General features: G+C 51.0%; 1 protein-coding gene across 2 annotated transcripts in view; it reads right to left on the bottom strand.

Moving 5' to 3' along the window:
* The window catches only part of HINT2 (histidine triad nucleotide binding protein 2), a 74,020-nt gene extending 50,526 nt beyond the window's left edge, over window positions 1-23,494 (bottom strand). The window contains exon 1 of one of the 2 annotated variants that reach the window (XM_069745453.1): window positions 23,201-23,494. In XM_069745453.1, the coding sequence (XP_069601554.1) occupies window positions 23,201-23,357 (157 nt within the window). In that variant the 5' untranslated portion in view covers window positions 23,358-23,494. The remainder of the gene's footprint in view (window positions 1-23,200) is intronic. The other variant, XM_069745448.1, reaches the window with a different exon arrangement.
* Window positions 23,495-25,375: the final 1,881 nt, after the last annotated feature.

The following is a 25,375-nucleotide window of genomic DNA, read 5'->3' as shown; positions in this document are numbered from 1 at the left end:
CACCTTCACATTTTTAGAGCCCGGAAGGTACGAAACCACAAAGTCAAAACGGGAGAAAAACAGCGACCAACGAGCCTGTCTAGGATTCAACCGTTTGGCAGACTCGAGATAAGTCAAGTTCTTGTGATCAGTCAAGACCACCACGCGATGCTTAGCTCCTTCAAGCCAATGACGCCACTCCTCGAATGCCCACTTCATGGCCAGCAACTCTCGATTGCCAACATCATAATTACGCTCAGCAGGCGAAAACTTCCTGGGAAAAGAAGGCGCATGGTTTCATCACCGAGCCATCACAACTTCTTTGCGACAAAACAGCCCCTGCTCCAATCTCAGAAGCATCAACCTCGACCTGGAACGGGAGCAAAACATCTGGTTGACACAACACAGGGGCAGAAGAAAAACGACGCTTCAACTCTTGAAAAGCTTCCACAGCAGCAGAAGACCAATTGACCACATCAGCACCCTTCTTGGTTAACTCAGTCAACGGTTTAGCAATACTAGAAAAATTACTGATGAAGCGACGATAAAAATTAGCAAAGCCCAGGAACTTTTGCAGACTCTTCAGAGATGACGGCTGAGTCCAATCATAAATGGCCTGAACTTTAACAGGGTCCATCTCGATAGTAGAAGGGGAAAAAATGAACCCCAAAAATGAAACCTTCTGAACACCAAAGAGACACTTTGACCCCTTCACAAACAAAGAATTCGCACGCAGAACCTGGAACACCATTCTGACCTGCTTCACATGAGACTCCCAATCATCCGAGAAGACCAAAATATCATCCAAGTATACAATCAGGAATTTATCCAGGTACTCTCGGAAGATGTCATGCATAAAGGACTGAAATACTGATGGAGCATTGGAAAGCCCGAATGGCATAACCAGGTACTCAAAATGGCCCTCGGGCGTATTAAATGCTGTTTTCCATTCATCGCCCCGTTTAATACGCACAAGATTATACGCACCACGAAGATCTATCTTGGTGAACCAACTAGCCCCCTTAATCCGAGCAAACAAATCAGACAGCAGCGGCAAGGGGTACTGAAATTTGACCGTGATTTTATTTAGAAGGCGGTAATCAATACAAGGTCTCAGCGAACCATCCTTCTTGGCCACAAAAAAGAACCCTGCTCCCAATGGCGATGATGATGGGCGAATATGACCCTTCTCCAAGGATTCTTTTACGTAGCTCCGCATAGCGGTGTGCTCAGGCACAGATAAATTAAACAGTCGACCTTTAGGAAACTTACTACCAGGAATCAAATCGATAGCACAATCACAATCCCTATGCGGAGGTAGGGCACTGGACTTGGGCTCATCAAATACATCCCGGTAATCCGACAAGAACTCTGGGACCTCAGAAGGGGTGGATGATGAAATAGACAGAAATGGAACATCACCATGTACCCCCTGACAACCCCAGCTGGACACAGATATTGATTTCCATTCCAATACTGGGTTATGTACTTGTAGCCATGGCAACCCCAACACGACCACATCATGCAGATTATGCAACACCAAAAAGCGAATATCCTCCTGATACGCAGGAGCCATGCACATGGTCAGCTGGGTCCAGTACTGAGGCTTATTCTTGGCCAAAGGCGTAGCATCAATTCCTCTCAATGGAATAGGACACCGCAAAGGCTCCAAGAAAAATCCACAACGCTTAGCATATTCCAAGTCCATCAAATTCAGAGCAGCGCCTGAATCCACAAATGCCATGACAGAATAGGATGACAAAGAGCAGATCAAAGTAACGGACAAAAGAAATTTCGACTGTACCGTACCAATGGTGGCAGACTTAGCGAACCGCTTAGTGCGCTTAGGACAATCAGAGATAGCATGAGTGGAATCACCACAGTAAAAACACAGCCCATTCCGACGTCTGTGTTCTTGCCGTTCAGCTCTGGTCAAAGTCCTATCACATTGCATAGGCTCAGGTCTATGCTCAGATAATACCGCCAAATGGTGCACAGTTTTACGCTCATGCAACCGTCGACCGATCTGAATGGCCAAAGACATAGACTCATTCAGACCAGCAGGCATGGGAAACCCCACCATGACATCCTTAAGGGCTTCAGAGAGACCTTCTCTGAAAATTGCTGCCAGCGCACATTCATTCCATTGAGTGAGCACAGACCACTTCCTAAACTTCTGACAATATACCTCTATCTCATCCTGACCCTGACACAGAGCCAGCAAATTTTTCTCTGCCTGATCCACAGAATTAGGCTCATCGTACAGCAATCCGAGCGCCAGGAAAAATGCATCAATATTACATAATGCAGGATCTCCTGACGAAAGAGAAAATGCCCAGTCTTGAAGGTCACCACGTAATAAAGAAATAATTATCTTAACTTGTTGAACTGGGTCACCAGAGGAGCGAGGTTTCAAAGCCAGAAACAGTTTGCAATTATTCTTAAAACTCAGAAACTTAGCTCTATCTCCAGAAAACAAATCAGGAATAGGAATTCTTGGCTCTAACATAGAATTCTGAACCACATAGTCTTGAATATTCTGTACACTTATAGTGAGATTATACACACATGAAGACAGACTTCTAATGTCCATCACTACACCTGTGTCCTGAACCACCCAAATGTCTAGGGGAAAAAAAAGACAAAACACAGTGCAGAGAAAACAAAATGGTCTCAGAACTTCTCTTTTCCCTCTATTGAGAAGCATTAGTACTTTTGGCTGTTATGAACAGGTGATTCAGAAACACAATGGACATTGAAGTTCAGAGCACACAAGGTGACCTGACAAAAACCACAAAACATAGGACGAGCTCTGAGACGTGGGAACTCTGCTGACCGCAATCCCTAATCCTATCACACCACACCAGAGGTAGCCGTGGATTGCGCCTAACGCTCCCTATGCAACTCGGCACAGCCTGAGAAACTAGCTAGCCCTGAAGATAGGAAAATAAGCCTACCTTGCCTCAGAGAAATTCCCCAAAGGAAAAGGCAGCCCCCCACATATAATGACTGTGAGTAAAGATGAAATACAAACACAGAGATGAAATAGATTTAGCAAAGAGAGGCCCGACTTACTGAATAGACCGAGGATAGGAAAGATAGCTTTGCAGTCAGCACAAAAACCTACAAACATCCACGCAGAGGGGCAAAAAGACCCTCCGCACCGACTAACGGTACGGAGGTGCTCCCTCTGCGTCTCAGAGCTTCCAGCAAGCAAGAAAAACCAATATAGCAAGCTGGACAGAAAATATAGCAACAAAAAGTAACACAAGCAGAACTTAGCTTATGTAGGATAGACAGGCCACAGGAACGATCCAGGAGAAAGCAAGACCAATACTAGAACATTGACTGGAGGCCAGGAGCAAAGCACTAGGTGGAGTTAAATAGAGCAGCACCTAACGACTTAACCTCATCACCTGAGGAAGGAAACTCAGAAGCCGCAGCCCCACTCACATCCACCAGAGGAAGCTCATAGACAGAACCAGCCGAAGTACCACTCATGACCACAGGAGGGAGCCTGACCACAGAATTCACAACAGGGGAGGTCGGGATATACCACACACGATACAGGGGTGATTACTTATGGAGAGGTCAGGATATACCACACACTATACGGGGGGTGATTACTTATGGGGAGGTCGGGATATACCACACACTATACGGGGGGTGATTACTTATGGGGGAGGTCAGGATATACCACACACTATACGGGGGGTGATTACTTATGGGGGAGGTCGGGATATACCACACACTATACGGGGGGTGATTACTTATGGGGAGGTCGGGATATACCACACACTATACGGGGGGGTGATTACTTATGGGGAGGTCGGGATGTACCACACACTATACGGGGGTGATTACTTATGGAGAGGTCGGGATATACCACACACTATACGGGGGGTGATTACTTATGGGGGAGGTCGGGATATACCACACACTATACGGGGGGTGATTACTTATGGGAAGGTCGGGATATACCACACACTATACGGGGGTGATTACTTATGGGGAGGTCGGGATATACCACACACTATACGGGGGGAGATTACTTATGGGGGAGGTCGGGATATACCACACACTACACGGGGGGTGATTACTTATGGGGGAGGTCGGGATATACCACACACTATACGGGGGGTGATTACTTATGGAGAGGTCGGGATATACCACACACTATACGGGGGACATTACATATGGGGGAGGTCGGGATATACCACACACTATACGGGGGGTGATTACTTATGGGGGAGGTCGGGATATACCACACACTATACGGGGGGTGATTACTTATGGGGGAGGTCGGGATATACCACACACTATACGGGGGGTGATTACTTATGGAGAGGTCGGGATATACCACACACTATACGGGGGAGATTACTTATGGGGGAGGTCGGGATATACCACACACTATACGGGGGGTGATTACTTATGGGGAGGTCGGGATATACCATACACTATACGGGGGTGATTACTTATGGGAGAGGTCGGGATATACCACACACTATACGGGGGGTGATTACTTATGGAGAGGTCGGGATATACCACACACTATAAAGGGGGAGATTACTTATGGGGGAGGTCGGGATATACCACACACTATAAAGGGGGTGATTACTTATGGAGAGGTCGGGATATACCACACACTATAAAGGGGGTGATTACTTATGGGGGAGGTCGGGATATACCACACACTATAAAGGGGGAGATTACTTATGGGGGAGGTCGGGATATACCACACACTATACGGGGGGTGATTACTTATGGGGGAGGTCGGGATATACCATACACTATACGGGGGTGATTACTTATGGGGAGGTCGGGATATACCACACACTATACGGGGGTGATTAATTATGGGGAGGTCGGGATATACCACACACTATACGGGGGTGATTACTTATGGGGGAGGTTGGGATATACCACACACTATACGGGGGGTGATTACTTATGGGGGAGGTTGGGATATACCACACACTATACGGGGGTGATTACTTATGGGGGAGGTCGGGATATACCACACACTATAAGGGGGTGATTACTTATGGGGGAGGTCGGGATATACCACACACTATACGGGGGGTGATTACTTATGGGGAGGTCGGGATATACCACACACTATACGGGGGGGTGATTACTTATGGGGGAGGTCGGGATATACCACACACTATACGGGGGTGATTACTTATGGGGAGGTCGGGATATACCATACACTATACGGGGGTGATTACTTATGGGGAGGTCGGGATATACCACACACTATACGGGGGATGATTACTTATGGGGAGGTCGGGATATACCACACACTATACGGGGGTGATTACTTATGGGGGAGGTCGGGATATACCACACACTATACGGGGGGTGATTACTTATGGGGAGGTCGGGATATACCATACACTATACGGGAGGTGATTACTTATGGGGGAGGTCAGGATATACCACACACTATACGGGGGGTGATTACTTATGGGGGAGGTCGGGATATACCACACACTATACGGGGGGTGATTACTTATGGGGAGGTCGGGATATACCACACACTATACGGGGGGGTGATTACTTATGGGGAGGTCGGGATGTACCACACACTATACGGGGGTGATTACTTATGGGGAGGTCGGGATATACCACACACTATACGGGGGGTGATTACTTATGGGGAGGTCGGGATATACCACACACTATAGGGGGGGTGAATACTTATGGGGGAGGTCGGGATATACCACACACTATACGGGCGGTGATTACTTATGGGGGAGGTCGGGATATACCACACACTATACGGGGGGTGATTACTTATGGGGGAGGTCGGGATATACCACACACTATACGGGGGTGATTACTTATGGGGAGGTCGGGATATACCACACACTATACGGGCGGTGATTACTTATGGGGGAGGTCGGGATATACCACACACTATACGGGGGGTGATTACTTATGGGGGAGGTCGGGATATACCACACACTATAGGGGGGGTGATTACTTATGGGGGAGGTCGGGATATACCACACACTATACGGGGGTGATTACTTATGGGGAGGTCGGGATATACCACACACTATACGGGGGTGATTACTTATGGGGAGGTCGGGATATACCACACACTATACGGGGGTGATTACTTATGGGGGAGGTCGGGATATACCACACACTATACGGGGGGTGATTACTTATGGGGGAGGTCGGGATATACCACATACTATACGGGGGTGATTACTTATGGGGAGGTCGGGATATACCACACACTATACGGGGGTGATTACTTATGGGGGAGGTCGGGATATACCACACACTATACGGGGGTGATTACTTATGGGGGAGGTCGGGATATACCACACACTATAGGGGGGGGTGATTACTTATGGGGGAGGTCGGGATATACCACACACTATACGGGGGTGATTACTTATGGGGAGGTCGGGATATACCACACACTATACGGGGGTGATTACTTATGGGGAGGTCGGGATATACCACACACTATACGGGGGTGATTACTTATGGGGGAGGTCGGGATATACCACACACTATACGGGGGGTGATTACTTATGGGGAGGTCGGGATATACCACACACTATACGGGGGTGATTACTTATGGGGGAGGTCGGGATATACCACACACTATACGGGGGGTGATTACTTATGGGGAGGTCGGGATATACCACACACTATACGGGGGGTGATTACTTATGGGGGAGGTCGGGATATACCACACACTATACGGGGGTGATTACTTATGGGAGAGGTCGGGATATACCACACACTATACGGGGGGAGATTACTTATGGGGGAGGTTGGGATATACCACACACTATACGGGGGGTGATTACTTATGGGGAGGTCGGGATATACCACACACTATACGGGGGGTGATTACTTATGGGGAGGTCGGGATATACCACACACTATACGGGGGTGATTACTTATGGGGGAGGTCGGGATATACCACACACTATACGGGGGTGATTACTTATGGGGGAGGTCGGGATATACCACACACTATAGGGGGGTGATTACTTATGGGGAGGTCGGGATATACCACACACTATACGGGGGGGTGATTACTTATGGGGGAGGTTGGGATATACCACACACTATACGGGGGGTGATTACTTATGGGGAGGTCGGGATATACCACACACTATACGGGGGGTGATTACTTATGGGGAGGTCGGGATATACCACACACTATACGGGGGTGATTACTTATGGGGGAGGTCGGGATATACCACACACTATACGGGGGTGATTACTTATGGGGGAGGTCGGGATATACCACACACTATAGGGGGGTGATTACTTATGGGGAGGTCGGGATATACCACACACTATACGGGGGTGATTAATTATGGGGAGGTCGGGATATACCACACACTATAGGGGGGTGATTACTTATGGGGAGGTCGGGATATACCACACACTATACGGGGGTGATTACTTATGGGGAGGTCGGGATATACCACACACTATACGGGGGGTGATTACTTATGGGGAGGTCGGGATATACCACACACTATAGGGGGGTGATTACTTATGGGGAGGTCGGGATATACCACACACTATACGGGGGGTGATTACTTATGGGGGAGGTCGGGATATACCACACACTATAGGGGGGTGATTACTTATGGGGGAGGTCGGGATATACCACACACTATACGGGGGTGATTACTTATGGGGAGGTCGGGATATACCACACACTATACGGGGGGTGATTACTTATGGGGGAGGTCGGGATATACCACACACTATATGGGGGGTGATTACTTATGGGGAGGTCGGGATATACCACACACTATACGGGGGTGATTACTTATGGGGAGGTCGGGATATACCACACACTATACGGGGGGTGATTACTTATGGGGAGGTCGGGATATACCACACACTATACGGGGGTGATTACTTATGGGGAGGTCGAGATATACCACACACTATATGGGGGTGATTACTTATGGGGAGGTCGGGATATACCACACACTATACGGGGAATGATTACTTATGGAGAGGTCGGGATATACCACACACTATACGGGGGGTGATTACTTATGGGGAGGTCAGGATATACCACACACTATATGGGGGTGATTACTTATGGGGGAGGTCGGGATATACCACACACTATACGGGGGGTGATTACTTATGGGGGAGGTCGGGATATACCACACACTATACGGGGGTGATTACTTATGGAGAGGTCGGGATATACCACACTATACGGGGGTGATTACTTATGGGGGAGGTCGGGATATACCACACACTATACGGGGGTGATTACTTATGGGGAGTATGCAAAGAAGCTGCGGAGACACCATCACGTGTTTCTCGACGCAAGCAGTGAATAGCCAGGCCTTTCCTCGGGAAGGAACAACCACGGGAAGGGCAGCATCCTATGAAGGAAAGCCACCTATGCCAAGCATGGTATCCATACACAGACAGCTGTTTCGGGGTTTTTGCCCCTCATCAGTGTGGAGTAGGAATCTGGCTATTAGGAGCAGTGCCTAGTAAAAAGGCTATAAAGGCACAGATGATTGGCCTCGGGGAGACCAAAACATCCAACACCGCGGAGACACCATCACGTGTTTCTCAACGCAGTGATTCCAGAACACTACTTATGGGGAGTGTTATGAACAGGTGATTCAGAACCACAATGGACCTAGTGGTTAAGAGCACACAAAGTGACCTGATAGTTACTAACATAGGACGAGCTCTGAGACGTGGGAACTCTACTGACCGCAATCCCTAAACCTATCAAACCACACTAGAGGAAGCCGTGGATTGCGCCTAACGCTCCCTATGCAACTCGGCACAGCCTGAGAAACTAGTTAGCCCTGAAGATAGAAAAATAAGCCTACCTTGCCTCAGAGAAATTCCCCAAAGGAAAAGGCAGCCCCCCACATATAATGACTTTGAGTTAAGATGAAAATACAAACACAGAGATGAAATAGGTTTTAGCAAAGTGAGGCCCGACTTACTGAATAGACCGAGGATAGGAAAGATAGCTTTGCGGTCAGCACTAAAACCTACAAACAACCACGCAGAGGGGGCAAAAAGACCCTCCGCACCGACTAACGGTACGGAGGTGCTCCCTCTGCGTCTCAGAGCTTCCAGCAAGCAAGAAAAACCAATATAGCAAGCTGGACAAAAAATATAGTGAACAAAAGTAACACAAGCAAAACTTAGCTTATGCAGGGCAGACAGGCCACAAGAACGATCCAGGAGAAAGCAAGACCAATACTGGAACATTGACTGGAGGCCAGGAACAAAGAACTAGGTGGAGTTAAATAGAGCAGCACCTAACGACTTAACCTCGTCACCTGAGGAAGGAAACTCAGAAGCCGCAGCCCCACTCACATCCACCAGAGGAAGCTCATAGACAGAACCAGCCGAAGTACCACTCATGACCACAGGAGGGAGCTTGACCACAGAATTCACAACAGTACCCCCCCTTGAGGAGGGGTCACCGAACCCTCACCAGAGCCCCCAGGCCGACCAGGATGAGCCAAATGAAAGACACGAACCAGATCGGCAGCATGAACATCAGAGGCAAAGACCCAGGAATTATCTTCCTGATCATAACCCTTCCACTTAACCAGGTACTGGAGTTTCCGTCTCGAAATACGAGAATCCAAAATCTTCTCCACTATATACTCCAACTCCCCCTCAACCAACACCGGGGCAGGAGGATCAACGGATGGAACCACAGGTGCCACGTATCTCCGCAACAATGACCTATGGAATACGTTATGGATGGAAAAAGAAGCTGGAAGGGTCAAACGAAAAGACACAGGATTAAGAACCTCAGAAATCCTATACGGACCAATAAAACGAGGCTTAAACTTAGGAGAGGAAACTTTCATAGGAATATAACTAGATGACAACCAAACCAAATCCCCAACACGAAGTCGGGGACCCACACAGCGCCTGCGGTTAGCGAAACGTTGAGCCTTCTCCTGAGACAATGTCAAATTGTCCACCACATGAGTCCAAATCTGCTGCAACCTATCCACCACAGTATCCACACCAGGACAGTCAGAAGACTCAACCTGCCCTGAAGAGAAACGAGGATGGAAACCAGAATTACAGAAAAACGGCGAAACTAAAGTAGCCAAGCTGGCCCGATTATTAAGGGCGAACTCAGCCAAAGGCAAAAAGGACACCCAATCATCCTGATCAGCAGAAACAAAGCATCTCAAATATGTTTCCAAGGTCTGATTGGTTCGTTCAGTCTGGCCATTTGTCTGAGGATGGAAAGCCGAGGAAAAAGACAAGTCAATGCCCATCCTAGCACAAAAGGCTCGCCAAAACCTCGAAACAAACTGGGAACCTCTGTCAGAAACGATGTTCTCCGGAATGCCATGTAAACGAACCACATGCTGGAAGAACAATGGTACCAAATCAGAGGAGGAAGGCAATTTAGACAAGGGTACCAAATGGACCATCTTAGAGAAGCGATCACAAACAACCCAAATGACCGACATTTTTTGAGAGACGGGGAGATCCGAAATAAAATCCATAGAGATATGTGTCCAGGGCCTCTTCGGGACTGGCAAGGGCAAAAGCAACCCACTGGCACGAGAACAGCAGGGCTTAGCCCGAGCACAAATCCCACAGGACTGCACAAACGAACGCACATCCCGCGACAGAGACGGCCACCAAAAGGATCTAGCCACCAAATCTCTGGTACCAAAGATTCCAGGATGACCAGCCAACACCGAACAATGAACCTCAGAGATAACTCTACTCGTCCATGTATCAGGGACAAACAGTTTCTCCGCTGGGCAACGGTAAGGTCTATTAGCCTGAAATTTTTGCAGCACCCGCCGCAAATCAGGGGAGATGGCAGACAAAATTACCCCCTCTTTGAGAATACCCGCCGGCTCAGACAAACCCGGAGAGTCGGGCACAAAACTCCTAGACAGGGCATCCACCTTCACATTTTTAGAGCCCGGAAGGTACGAAACCACAAAGTCAAAACGGGAGAAAAACAGCGACCAACGAGCCTGTCTAGGATTCAACCGTTTGGCAGACTCGAGATAAGTCAAGTTCTTGTGATCAGTCAAGACCACCACGCGATGCTTAGCTCCTTCAAGCCAATGACGCCACTCCTCGAATGCCCACTTCATGGCCAGCAACTCTCGATTGCCAACATCATAATTACGCTCAGCAGGCGAAAACTTCCTGGGAAAAGAAGGCGCATGGTTTCATCACCGAGCCATCACAACTTCTTTGCGACAAAACAGCCCCTGCTCCAATCTCAGAAGCATCAACCTCGACCTGGAACGGGAGCAAAACATCTGGTTGACACAACACAGGGGCAGAAGAAAAACGACGCTTCAACTCTTGAAAAGCTTCCACAGCAGCAGAAGACCAATTGACCACATCAGCACCCTTCTTGGTTAACTCAGTCAACGGTTTAGCAATACTAGAAAAATTACTGATGAAGCGACGATAAAAATTAGCAAAGCCCAGGAACTTTTGCAGACTCTTCAGAGATGACGGCTGAGTCCAATCATAAATGGCCTGAACTTTAACAGGGTCCATCTCGATAGTAGAAGGGGAAAAAATGAACCCCAAAAATGAAACCTTCTGAACACCAAAGAGACACTTTGACCCCTTCACAAACAAAGAATTCGCACGCAGAACCTGGAACACCATTCTGACCTGCTTCACATGAGACTCCCAATCATCCGAGAAGACCAAAATATCATCCAAGTATACAATCAGGAATTTATCCAGGTACTCTCGGAAGATGTCATGCATAAAGGACTGAAATACTGATGGAGCATTGGAAAGCCCGAATGGCATAACCAGGTACTCAAAATGGCCCTCGGGCGTATTAAATGCTGTTTTCCATTCATCGCCCCGTTTAATACGCACAAGATTATACGCACCACGAAGATCTATCTTGGTGAACCAACTAGCCCCCTTAATCCGAGCAAACAAATCAGACAGCAGCGGCAAGGGGTACTGAAATTTGACCGTGATTTTATTTAGAAGGCGGTAATCAATACAAGGTCTCAGCGAACCATCCTTCTTGGCCACAAAAAAGAACCCTGCTCCCAATGGCGATGATGATGGGCGAATATGACCCTTCTCCAAGGATTCTTTTACGTAGCTCCGCATAGCGGTGTGCTCAGGCACAGATAAATTAAACAGTCGACCTTTAGGAAACTTACTACCAGGAATCAAATCGATAGCACAATCACAATCCCTATGCGGAGGTAGGGCACTGGACTTGGGCTCATCAAATACATCCCGGTAATCCGACAAGAACTCTGGGACCTCAGAAGGGGTGGATGATGAAATAGACAGAAATGGAACATCACCATGTACCCCCTGACAACCCCAGCTGGACACAGATATTGATTTCCATTCCAATACTGGGTTATGTACTTGTAGCCATGGCAACCCCAACACGACCACATCATGCAGATTATGCAACACCAAAAAGCGAATATCCTCCTGATACGCAGGAGCCATGCACATGGTCAGCTGGGTCCAGTACTGAGGCTTATTCTTGGCCAAAGGCGTAGCATCAATTCCTCTCAATGGAATAGGACACCGCAAAGGCTCCAAGAAAAATCCACAACGCTTAGCATATTCCAAGTCCATCAAATTCAGAGCAGCGCCTGAATCCACAAATGCCATGACAGAATAGGATGACAAAGAGCAGATCAAAGTAACGGACAAAAGAAATTTCGACTGTACCGTACCAATGGTGGCAGACTTAGCGAACCGCTTAGTGCGCTTAGGACAATCAGAGATAGCATGAGTGGAATCACCACAGTAAAAACACAGCCCATTCCGACGTCTGTGTTCTTGCCGTTCAGCTCTGGTCAAAGTCCTATCACATTGCATAGGCTCAGGTCTATGCTCAGATAATACCGCCAAATGGTGCACAGTTTTACGCTCATGCAACCGTCGACCGATCTGAATGGCCAAAGACATAGACTCATTCAGACCAGCAGGCATGGGAAACCCCACCATGACATCCTTAAGGGCTTCAGAGAGACCTTCTCTGAAAATTGCTGCCAGCGCACATTCATTCCATTGAGTGAGCACAGACCACTTCCTAAACTTCTGACAATATACCTCTATCTCATCCTGACCCTGACACAGAGCCAGCAAATTTTTCTCTGCCTGATCCACAGAATTAGGCTCATCGTACAGCAATCCGAGCGCCAGGAAAAATGCATCAATATTACATAATGCAGGATCTCCTGACGAAAGAGAAAATGCCCAGTCTTGAAGGTCACCACGTAATAAAGAAATAATTATCTTAACTTGTTGAACTGGGTCACCAGAGGAGCGAGGTTTCAAAGCCAGAAACAGTTTGCAATTATTCTTAAAACTCAGAAACTTAGCTCTATCTCCAGAAAACAAATCAGGAATAGGAATTCTTGGCTCTAACATAGAATTCTGAACCACATAGTCTTGAATATTCTGTACACTTATAGTGAGATTATACACACATGAAGACAGACTTCTAATGTCCATCACTACACCTGTGTCCTGAACCACCCAAATGTCTAGGGGAAAAAAAAGACAAAACACAGTGCAGAGAAAACAAAATGGTCTCAGAACTTCTCTTTTCCCTCTATTGAGAAGCATTAGTACTTTTGGCTGTTATGAACAGGTGATTCAGAAACACAATGGACATTGAAGTTCAGAGCACACAAGGTGACCTGACAAAAACCACAAAACATAGGACGAGCTCTGAGACGTGGGAACTCTGCTGACCGCAATCCCTAATCCTATCACACCACACCAGAGGTAGCCGTGGATTGCGCCTAACGCTCCCTATGCAACTCGGCACAGCCTGAGAAACTAGCTAGCCCTGAAGATAGGAAAATAAGCCTACCTTGCCTCAGAGAAATTCCCCAAAGGAAAAGGCAGCCCCCCACATATAATGACTGTGAGTAAAGATGAAATACAAACACAGAGATGAAATAGATTTAGCAAAGAGAGGCCCGACTTACTGAATAGACCGAGGATAGGAAAGATAGCTTTGCAGTCAGCACAAAAACCTACAAACATCCACGCAGAGGGGCAAAAAGACCCTCCGCACCGACTAACGGTACGGAGGTGCTCCCTCTGCGTCTCAGAGCTTCCAGCAAGCAAGAAAAACCAATATAGCAAGCTGGACAGAAAATATAGCAACAAAAAGTAACACAAGCAGAACTTAGCTTATGTAGGATAGACAGGCCACAGGAACGATCCAGGAGAAAGCAAGACCAATACTAGAACATTGACTGGAGGCCAGGAGCAAAGCACTAGGTGGAGTTAAATAGAGCAGCACCTAACGACTTAACCTCATCACCTGAGGAAGGAAACTCAGAAGCCGCAGCCCCACTCACATCCACCAGAGGAAGCTCATAGACAGAACCAGCCGAAGTACCACTCATGACCACAGGAGGGAGCCTGACCACAGAATTCACAACAGGGGAGGTCGGGATATACCACACACGATACAGGGGTGATTACTTATGGAGAGGTCAGGATATACCACACACTATACGGGGGGTGATTACTTATGGGGAGGTCGGGATATACCACACACTATACGGGGGGTGATTACTTATGGGGGAGGTCAGGATATACCACACACTATACGGGGGGTGATTACTTATGGGGGAGGTCGGGATATACCACACACTATACGGGGGGTGATTACTTATGGGGAGGTCGGGATATACCACACACTATACGGGGGGGTGATTACTTATGGGGAGGTCGGGATGTACCACACACTATACGGGGGTGATTACTTATGGAGAGGTCGGGATATACCACACACTATACGGGGGGTGATTACTTATGGGGGAGGTCGGGATATACCACACACTATACGGGGGGTGATTACTTATGGGAAGGTCGGGATATACCACACACTATACGGGGGTGATTACTTATGGGGAGGTCGGGATATACCACACACTATACGGGGGGAGATTACTTATGGGGGAGGTCGGGATATACCACACACTACACGGGGGGTGATTACTTATGGGGGAGGTCGGGATATACCACACACTATACGGGGGGTGATTACTTATGGAGAGGTCGGGATATACCACACACTATACGGGGGACATTACATATGGGGGAGGTCGGGATATACCACACACTATACGGGGGGTGATTACTTATGGGGGAGGTCGGGATATACCACACACTATACGGGGGGTGATTACTTATGGGGGAGGTCGGGATATACCACACACTATACGGGGGGTGATTACTTATGGAGAGGTCGGGATATACCACACACTATACGGGGGAGATTACTTATGGGGGAGGTCGGGATATACCACACACTATACGGGGGGTGATTACTTATGGGGAGGTCGGGATATACCATACACTATACGGGGGTGATTACTTATGGGAGAGGTCGGGATATACCACACACTATACGGGGGGTGATTACTTATGGAGAGGTCGGGATATACCACACACTATAAAGGGGGAGATTACTTATGGGGGAGGTCGGGATATACCACACACTATAAAGGGGGTGATTACTTATGGAGAGGTCGGGATATACCACACACTATAAAGGGGGAGATTACTTATGGGGGAGGTCGGGATATACCACACACTATAAAGGGGGAGATTACTTATGGGGGAGGTCGGGATATACCACACACTATACGGGGGGTGATTACTTATGGGGGAGGTCGGGATATACCATACACTATACGGGGGTGATTACTTATGGGGAGGTCGGGATATACCACACACTATACGGGGGTGATTAATTATGGGGAGGTCGGGATATACCACACACTATACGGGGGTGATTACTTATGGGGGAGGTTGGGATATACCACACACTATACGGGGGGTGATTACTTATGGGGGAGGTTGGGATATACCACACACTATACGGGGGTGATTACTTATGGGGGAGGTCGGGATATACCACACACTATAAGGGGGTGATTACTTATGGGGGAGGTCGGGATATACCACACACTATACGGGGGGTGATTACTTATGGGGAGGTCGGGATATACCACACACTATACGGGGGGGTGATTACTTATGGGGGAGGTCGGGATATACCACACACTATACGGGGGTGATTACTTATGGGGAGGTCGGGATATACCATACACTATACGGGGGTGATTACTTATGGGGAGGTCGGGATATACCACACACTATACGGGGGATGATTACTTATGGGGAGGTCGGGATATACCACACACTATACGGGGGTGATTACTTATGGGGGAGGTCGGGATATACCACACACTATACGGGGGGTGATTACTTATGGGGAGGTCGGGATATACCATACACTATACGGGAGGTGATTACTTATGGGGGAGGTCAGGATATACCACACACTATACGGGGGGTGATTACTTATGGGGGAGGTCGGGATATACCACACACTATACGGGGGGTGATTACTTATGGGGAGGTCGGGATATACCACACACTATACGGGGGGGTGATTACTTATGGGGAGGTCGGGATGTACCACACACTATACGGGGGTGATTACTTATGGGGAGGTCGGGATATACCACACACTATACGGGGGGTGATTACTTATGGGGAGGTCGGGATATACCACACACTATAGGGGGGGTGAATACTTATGGGGGAGGTCGGGATATACCACACACTATACGGGCGGTGATTACTTATGGGGGAGGTCGGGATATACCACACACTATACGGGGGGTGATTACTTATGGGGGAGGTCGGGATATACCACACACTATACGGGGGTGATTACTTATGGGGAGGTCGGGATATACCACACACTATACGGGCGGTGATTACTTATGGGGGAGGTCGGGATATACCACACACTATACGGGGGGTGATTACTTATGGGGGAGGTCGGGATATACCACACACTATAGGGGGGGTGATTACTTATGGGGGAGGTCGGGATATACCACACACTATACGGGGGTGATTACTTATGGGGAGGTCGGGATATACCACACACTATACGGGGGTGATTACTTATGGGGAGGTCGGGATATACCACACACTATACGGGGGTGATTACTTATGGGGGAGGTCGGGATATACCACACACTATACGGGGGGTGATTACTTATGGGGGAGGTCGGGATATACCACATACTATACGGGGGTGATTACTTATGGGGAGGTCGGGATATACCACACACTATACGGGGGTGATTACTTATGGGGGAGGTCGGGATATACCACACACTATACGGGGGTGATTACTTATGGGGGAGGTCGGGATATACCACACACTATAGGGGGGGGTGATTACTTATGGGGGAGGTCGGGATATACCACACACTATACGGGGGTGATTACTTATGGGGAGGTCGGGATATACCACACACTATACGGGGGTGATTACTTATGGGGAGGTCGGGATATACCACACACTATACGGGGGTGATTACTTATGGGGGAGGTCGGGATATACCACACACTATACGGGGGGTGATTACTTATGGGGAGGTCGGGATATACCACACACTATACGGGGGTGATTACTTATGGGGGAGGTCGGGATATACCACACACTATACGGGGGGTGATTACTTATGGGGAGGTCGGGATATACCACACACTATACGGGGGGTGATTACTTATGGGGGAGGTCGGGATATACCACACACTATACGGGGGTGATTACTTATGGGAGAGGTCGGGATATACCACACACTATACGGGGGGAGATTACTTATGGGGGAGGTTGGGATATACCACACACTATACGGGGGGTGATTACTTATGGGGAGGTCGGGATATACCACACACTATACGGGGGGTGATTACTTATGGGGAGGTCGGGATATACCACACACTATACGGGGGTGATTACTTATGGGGGAGGTCGGGATATACCACACACTATACGGGGGTGATTACTTATGGGGGAGGTCGGGATATACCACACACTATAGGGGGGTGATTACTTATGGGGAGGTCGGGATATACCACACACTATACGGGGGGGTGATTACTTATGGGGGAGGTTGGGATATACCACACACTATACGGGGGGTGATTACTTATGGGGAGGTCGGGATATACCACACACTATACGGGGGGTGATTACTTATGGGGAGGTCGGGATATACCACACACTATACGGGGGTGATTACTTATGGGGGAGGTCGGGATATACCACACACTATACGGGGGTGATTACTTATGGGGGAGGTCGGGATATACCACACACTATAGGGGGGTGATTACTTATGGGGAGGTCGGGATATACCACACACTATACGGGGGTGATTAATTATGGGGAGGTCGGGATATACCACACACTATAGGGGGGTGATTACTTATGGGGAGGTCGGGATATACCACACACTATACGGGGGTGATTACTTATGGGGAGGTCGGGATATACCACACACTATACGGGGGGTGATTACTTATGGGGAGGTCGGGATATACCACACACTATAGGGGGGTGATTACTTATGGGGAGGTCGGGATATACCACACACTATACGGGGGGTGATTACTTATGGGGGAGGTCGGGATATACCACACACTATAGGGGGGTGATTACTTATGGGGGAGGTCGGGATATACCACACACTATACGGGGGTGATTACTTATGGGGAGGTCGGGATATACCACACACTATACGGGGGGTGATTACTTATGGGGGAGGTCGGGATATACCACACACTATACGGGGGGGTGATTACTTATGGGGAGGTCGGGATGTACCACACACTATACGGGGGTGATTACTTATGGGGAGGTCGGGATATACCACACACTATACGGGGGGTGATTACTTATGGGGAGGTCGGGATATACCACACACTATACGGGGGGTGATTACTTATGGGGGAGGTCGGGATATACCACACACTATACGGGGGGTGATTACTTATGGGGAGGTCGGGATATACCACACACTATACGGGGGGGTGATTACTTATGGGGAGGTCGGGATATACCACACACTATACGGGGAGTGATTACTTATGGGGAGGTCGGGATATACCACACACTATAGGGGGGTGATTACTTATGGGGAGGTCGGGATATACCACACACTATACGGGGGGTGATTACTTATGGGGGAGGTCGGGATATACCACACACTATACGGGGGTGATTACTTATGGGGGAGGTCGGGATATACCACACACTATACGGGGGTGATTACTTATGGGGAGGTCGGGATATACCACACACTATAGGGGGGTGATTACTTATGGGGAGGTCGGGATATACCACACACTATACGGGGGGTGATTACTTATGGGGGAGGTCGGGATATACCACACACTATACGGGGGTGATTACTTATGGGGGAGGTCGGGATATACCACACACTATAGGGGGGTGATTACTTATGGGGAGGTCGGGATATACCACACACTATACGGGGGGTGATTACTTATGGGGAGGTCGGGATATACCACACACTATACGGGGGGTGATTACTTATGGGGAGGTCGGGATATACCACACACTATACGGGGGGTGATTACTTATGGGGAGGTCGGGATATACCACACACTATACGGGGAGTGATTACTTATGGGGAGGTCGGGATATACCACACACTATAGGGGGGTGATTACTTATGGGGAGGTCGGGATATACCACACACTATACGGGGGGTGATTACTTATGGGGGAGGTCGGGATATACCACACACTATACGGGGGTGATTACTTATGGGGAGGTCGGGATATACCACACACTATACGGGGGTGATTACTTATGGGGAGGTCGGGATATACCACACACTATAGGGGGGTGATTACTTATGGGGAGGTCGGGATATACCACACACTATACGGGGGGTGATTACTTATGGGGGAGGTCGGGATATACCACACACTATACGGGGGTGATTACTTATGGGGGAGGTCGGGATATACCACACACTATAGGGGGGTGATTACTTATGGGGAGGTCGGGATATACCACACACTATACGGGGGGTGATTACTTATGGGGAGGTCGGGATATACCACACACTATACGGGGGGTGATTACTTATGGGGAGGTCGGGATATACCACACACTATACGGGGGGTGATTACTTATGGGGAGGTCGGGATATACCACACACTATACGGGGGGTGATTACTTATGGGGAGGTCGGGATATACCACACACTATACGGGGAGTGATTACTTATGGGGAGGTCGGGATATACCACACACTATACGGGGGGTGATTACTTATGGGGGAGGTCGGGATATACCACACACTATACGGGGGGTGATTACTTATGGGGAGGTCGGGATATACCACACACTATAGGGGGGTGATTACTTATGGGGAGGTCGGGATATACCACACACTATACGGGGGGTGATTACTTATGGGGAGGTCGGGATATACCACACACTATACGGGGGGTGATTACTTATGGGGGAGGTCGGGATATACCACACACTATACGGGGGGTGATTACTTATGGGGAGGTCGGGATATACCATACACTATACGGGGGTGATTACTTATGGGGAGGTCGGGATATACCACACACTATACGGGGGGTGATTACTTATGGGGGAGGTCGGGATATACCACACACTATACGGGGGGTGATTACTTATGGGGAGGTCGGGATATACCACACACTATACGGGGGGTGATTACTTATGGGGAGGTCGGGATATACCACACACTATAGGGGGGTGATTACTTATGGGGAGGTCGGGATATACCACACACTATACGGGGGTGATTACTTATGGGGAGGTCGGGATATACCACACACTATACGGGGGGTGATTACTTATGGGGGAGGTCGGGATATACCACACACTATACGGGGGGTGATTACTTATTGGGAGGTCGGGATATACCACACACTATACGGGGGATGATTACTTATGGGGGAGGTCGGGATATACCACACACTATACGGGGGGTGATTACTTATGGGGAGGTCGGGATATACCACACACTATACGGGGGATGATTACTTATGGGGGAGGTCGGGATATACCACACACTATACGGGGGGTGATTACTTATGGGGGAGGTCGGGATATACCACACACTATATGGGGGGTGATTACTTATGGGGAGGTCGGGATATACCACACACTATACGGGGGGTGATTACTTATGGGGGAGGTCGGGATATACCACACACTATACGGGGGGTGATTACTTATTGGGAGGTCGGGATATACCACACACTATACGGGGGTGATTACTTATGGGGAGGTCGGGATATACCACACACTATACGGGGGGTGATTACTTATGGGGAGGTCGGGATGTACCACACACTATACGGGGGGTGATTACTTATTGGGAGGTCGGGATATACCACACACTATACGGGGGATGATTACTTATGGGGGAGGTCGGGATATACCACACACTATACGGGGGGTGATTACTTATGGGGAGGTCGGGATATACCACACACTATACGGGGGTGATTACTTATGGGGAGGTCGGGATATACCACACACTATACGGGGGGTGATTACTTATGGGGAGGTCGGGATATACCACACACTATAGGGGGGTGATTACTTATGGGGGAGGTCGGGATATACCACACACTATAGGGGGGTGATTACTTATGGGGAGGTCGGGATATACCACACACTATATGGGGGTGATTACTTATGGGGAGGTCGGGATATACCACACACTATACGGGGGTGATTACTTATGGGGGAGGTCGGGATATACCACACACTATACGGGGGTGATTACTTATGGGGGAGGTCGGGATATACCACACACTATACGGGGGTGATTACTTATGGGGAGGTCGGGATATACCACACACTATACGGGGGGTGATTACTTATGGAGAGGTCAGGATATACCACACACTATACGGGGGGTGATTACTTATGGGGAGGTCGGGATATACCACACACTATACGGGGGGTGATTACTTATGGGGAGGTCGGGATATACCACACACTATAGGGGGGTGATTACTTATGGGGAGGTCGGGATATACCACACACTATACGGGGGGTGATTACTTATGGGGAGGTCGGGATATACCACACACTATACGGGGGTGATTACTTATGGGGAGGTCGGGATATACCACACACTATACGGGGGGTGATTACTTATGGGGGAGGTCGGGATATACCACACACTATATGGGGGGTGATTACTTATGGGGGAGGTCGGGATATACCACACACTATATGGGGGGTGATTACTTATGGGGGAGGTCGGGATGTACCACACACTATACGGGGGGTGATTACTTATGGGGGAGGTCGGGATATACCACACACTATATGGGGGGTGATTACTTATGGGGGAGGTCGGGATATACCACACACTATATGGGGGGTGATTACTTATGGGGGAGGTCGGGATATACCACACACTATATGGGGGGTGATTACTTATGGGGGAGGTCGGGATATACCACACACTATACGGGGGTGATTACTTATGGGGAGGTCGGGATATACCACACACTATACGGGGGGTGATTACTTATGGGGGAGGTCGGGATATACCACACACTATATGGGGGGTGATTACTTATGGGGGAGGTCGGGATATACCACACACTATACGGGGGGTGATTACTTATGGGGGAGGTCGGGATATACCACACACTATATGGGGGGTGATTACTTATGGGGAGGTCGGGATATACCACACACTATACGGGGGGTGATTACTTATGGGGGAGGTCGGGATATACCACACACTATATGGGGGGTGATTACTTATGGGGAGGTCGGGATATACCACACACTATAGGGGGGGGGTGATTACTTATGGGGAGGTCGGGATATACCACACACTATACGGGGGGTGATTACTTATGGGGGAGGTCGGGATATACCACACACTATACGGGGGGTGATTACTTATGGGGGAGGTCGGGATATACCACACACTATACGGGGGGGGGTGATTACTTATGGGGGAGGTCGGGATATACCACACACTATACGGGGGTGATTACTTATGGGGCAGGTCGGGATATACCACACACTATACGGGGGTGATTACTTATGGGGGAGGTCGGGATATACCACACACTATACGGGGGGTGATTACTTATGGGGGAGGTCGGGATATACCACACACTATACGGGGGGGGGTGATTACTTATGGGGGAGGTCGGGATATACCACACACTATACGGGGGTGATTACTTATGGGGCAGGTCGGGATATACCACACACTATACGGGGGTGATTACTTATGGGGGAGGTCGGGATATACCACACACTATACGGGGGAGATTACTTATGCAGGTGATGTGTGCGGCGTCGGTCAGTACGCACCGGTCACTTCCGGTAGTCTCGGTGTCCGCCGCCTGTGGCCACGCCCTGATTACGGTGTTGTGGCTCTTCCTTTGGTGACTTCTGGAGCACGTGATCCGTTTCTTCTCTCGCGCTGTCATCAGAGACGCTGGATCCTGGAGGGAGACGGACGAGGGAGGAGCGGCCCCTGCCGGCCGGAGGCGCCCACTGCAGCCGCTCTCTGCGTCCCTCCCCCTGCAGCCGATCTCCCGGGTCCCTCCCCCTGCAGCCGATCTCCTGGGTCCCTCCCCCTGCAGCCGATCTCCCGGGTCCCCCCCCCTGCAGCCGATCTCCCGGGTCCCTCCCCCTGCAGCCGATCTCCCGGGTCCCCCCCCCTGCAGCCGATCTCCCGGGTCCCGCCCCCTGCAGCCGATCTCCCGGGTCCCTCCCCCTGCAGCCGATCTCCCGGGTCCCTCCCCCTGCAGCCGATCTCCTGGGTCCCTCCCCCTGCAGCCGATCTCCTGGGTCCCGCCCCCTGCAGCCGATCTCCCGGGTCCCTCCCCCTGCAGCCGATCTCCTGGGTCCCGCCCCCTGCAGCCGATCTCCTGGGTCCCGCCCCCTGCAGCCGATCTCCCGGGTCCCGCCCCCTGCAGCCGATCTCCCGGGTCCCGCCCCCTGCAGCCGATCTCCCGGGTCCCGCCCCCTGCAGCCGATCTCCCGGGTCCCGCCCACTGCAGCCGCTCTCTGCGTCCCTCCCCCTGCAGCCGATCTCCTGGGTCCCTCCCACTGCAGCCGATCTCCTGGGTCCCTCCCACTGCAGCCGCTCTCTGCGTCCCTCCCCCTGCAGCCGATCTCCCGGGTCCCTCCCCCTGCAGCCGATCTCCTGGGTCCCTCCCCCTGCAGCCGATCTCCCGGGTCCCTCCCCCTGCAGCCGATCTCCCGGGTCCCCCCCCCTGCAGCCGATCTCCCGGGTCCCTCCCCCTGCAGCCGATCTCCCGGGTCCCCCCCCCTGCAGCCGATCTCCCGGGTCCCGCCCCCTGCAGCCGATCTCCCGGGTCCCTCCCCCTGCAGCCGATCTCCCGGGTCCCTCCCCCTGCAGCCGATCTCCTGGGTCCCTCCCCCTGCAGCCGATCTCCTGGGTCCCGCCCCCTGCAGCCGATCTCCCGGGTCCCTCCCCCTGCAGCCGATCTCCTGGGTCCCTCCCCCTGCAGCCGATCTCCTGGGTCCCTCCCCCTGCAGCCGATCTCCTGGGTCCCGCCCCCTGCAGCCGATCTCCCGGGTCCCTCCCCCTGCAGCCGATCTCCCGGGTCCCTCCCCCTGCAGCCGATCTCCTGGGTCCCGCCCCCTGCAGCCGATCTCCTGGGTCCCGCCCCCTGCAGCCGATCTCCCGGGTCCCGCCCCCTGCAGCCGATCTCCCGGGTCCCGCCCCCTGCAGCCGATCTCCCGGGTCCCGCCCCCTGCAGCCGATCTCCCGGGTCCCGCCCACTGCAGCCGCTCTCTGCGTCCCTCCCCCTGCAGCCGATCTCCCGGGTCCCGCCCCCTGCAGCCGATCTCCCGGGTCCCTCCCCCTGCAGCCGATCTCCCGGGTCCCGCCCCCTGCAGCCGATCTCCTGGGTCCCGCCCCCTGCAGCCGATCTCCCGGGTCCCGCCCCCTGCAGCCGATCTCCCGGGTCCCTCCCCCTGCAGCCGATCTCCCGGGTCCCGCCCCCTGCAGCCGATCTCCCGGGTCCCGCCCCCTGCAGCCGATCTCCCGGATCCCGCCCCCTGCAGCCGATCTCCCGGGTCCCGCCCCCTGCAGCCGATCTCCTGGATCCCTCCCCCTGCAGCCGATCTCCCGGGTCCCTCCCCCTGCAGCCGATCTCCCGGGTCCCTCCCCCTGCAGCCGATCTCCCGGGTCCCGCCCACTGCAGCCGCTCTCTGCGTCCCTCCCCCTGCAGCCGATCTCCCGGGTCCCGCCCCCTGCAGCCGATCTCCCGGGTCCCTCCCCCTGCAGCCGATCTCCCGGGTCCCTCCCCCTGCAGCCGATCTCCCGGGTCCCTCCCCCTGCAGCCGATCTCCCGGGTCCCTCCCCCTGCAGCCGATCTCCCGGGTCCCGCCCCCTGCAGCCGATCTCCCGGGTCCCGCCCCCTGCAGCCGATCTCCCGGGTCCCGCCCCCTGCAGCCGATCTCCCGGGTCCCG

This window comes from Ranitomeya imitator, chromosome 1 (genome assembly GCF_032444005.1).
Source record: "Ranitomeya imitator isolate aRanImi1 chromosome 1, aRanImi1.pri, whole genome shotgun sequence".
Classification (NCBI taxonomy): domain Eukaryota; kingdom Metazoa; phylum Chordata; class Amphibia; order Anura; family Dendrobatidae; genus Ranitomeya; species Ranitomeya imitator.
The sequence above is the reverse complement of the archived record's forward strand: the minus strand, read 5'-3'. Positions and strand labels throughout refer to the sequence as shown.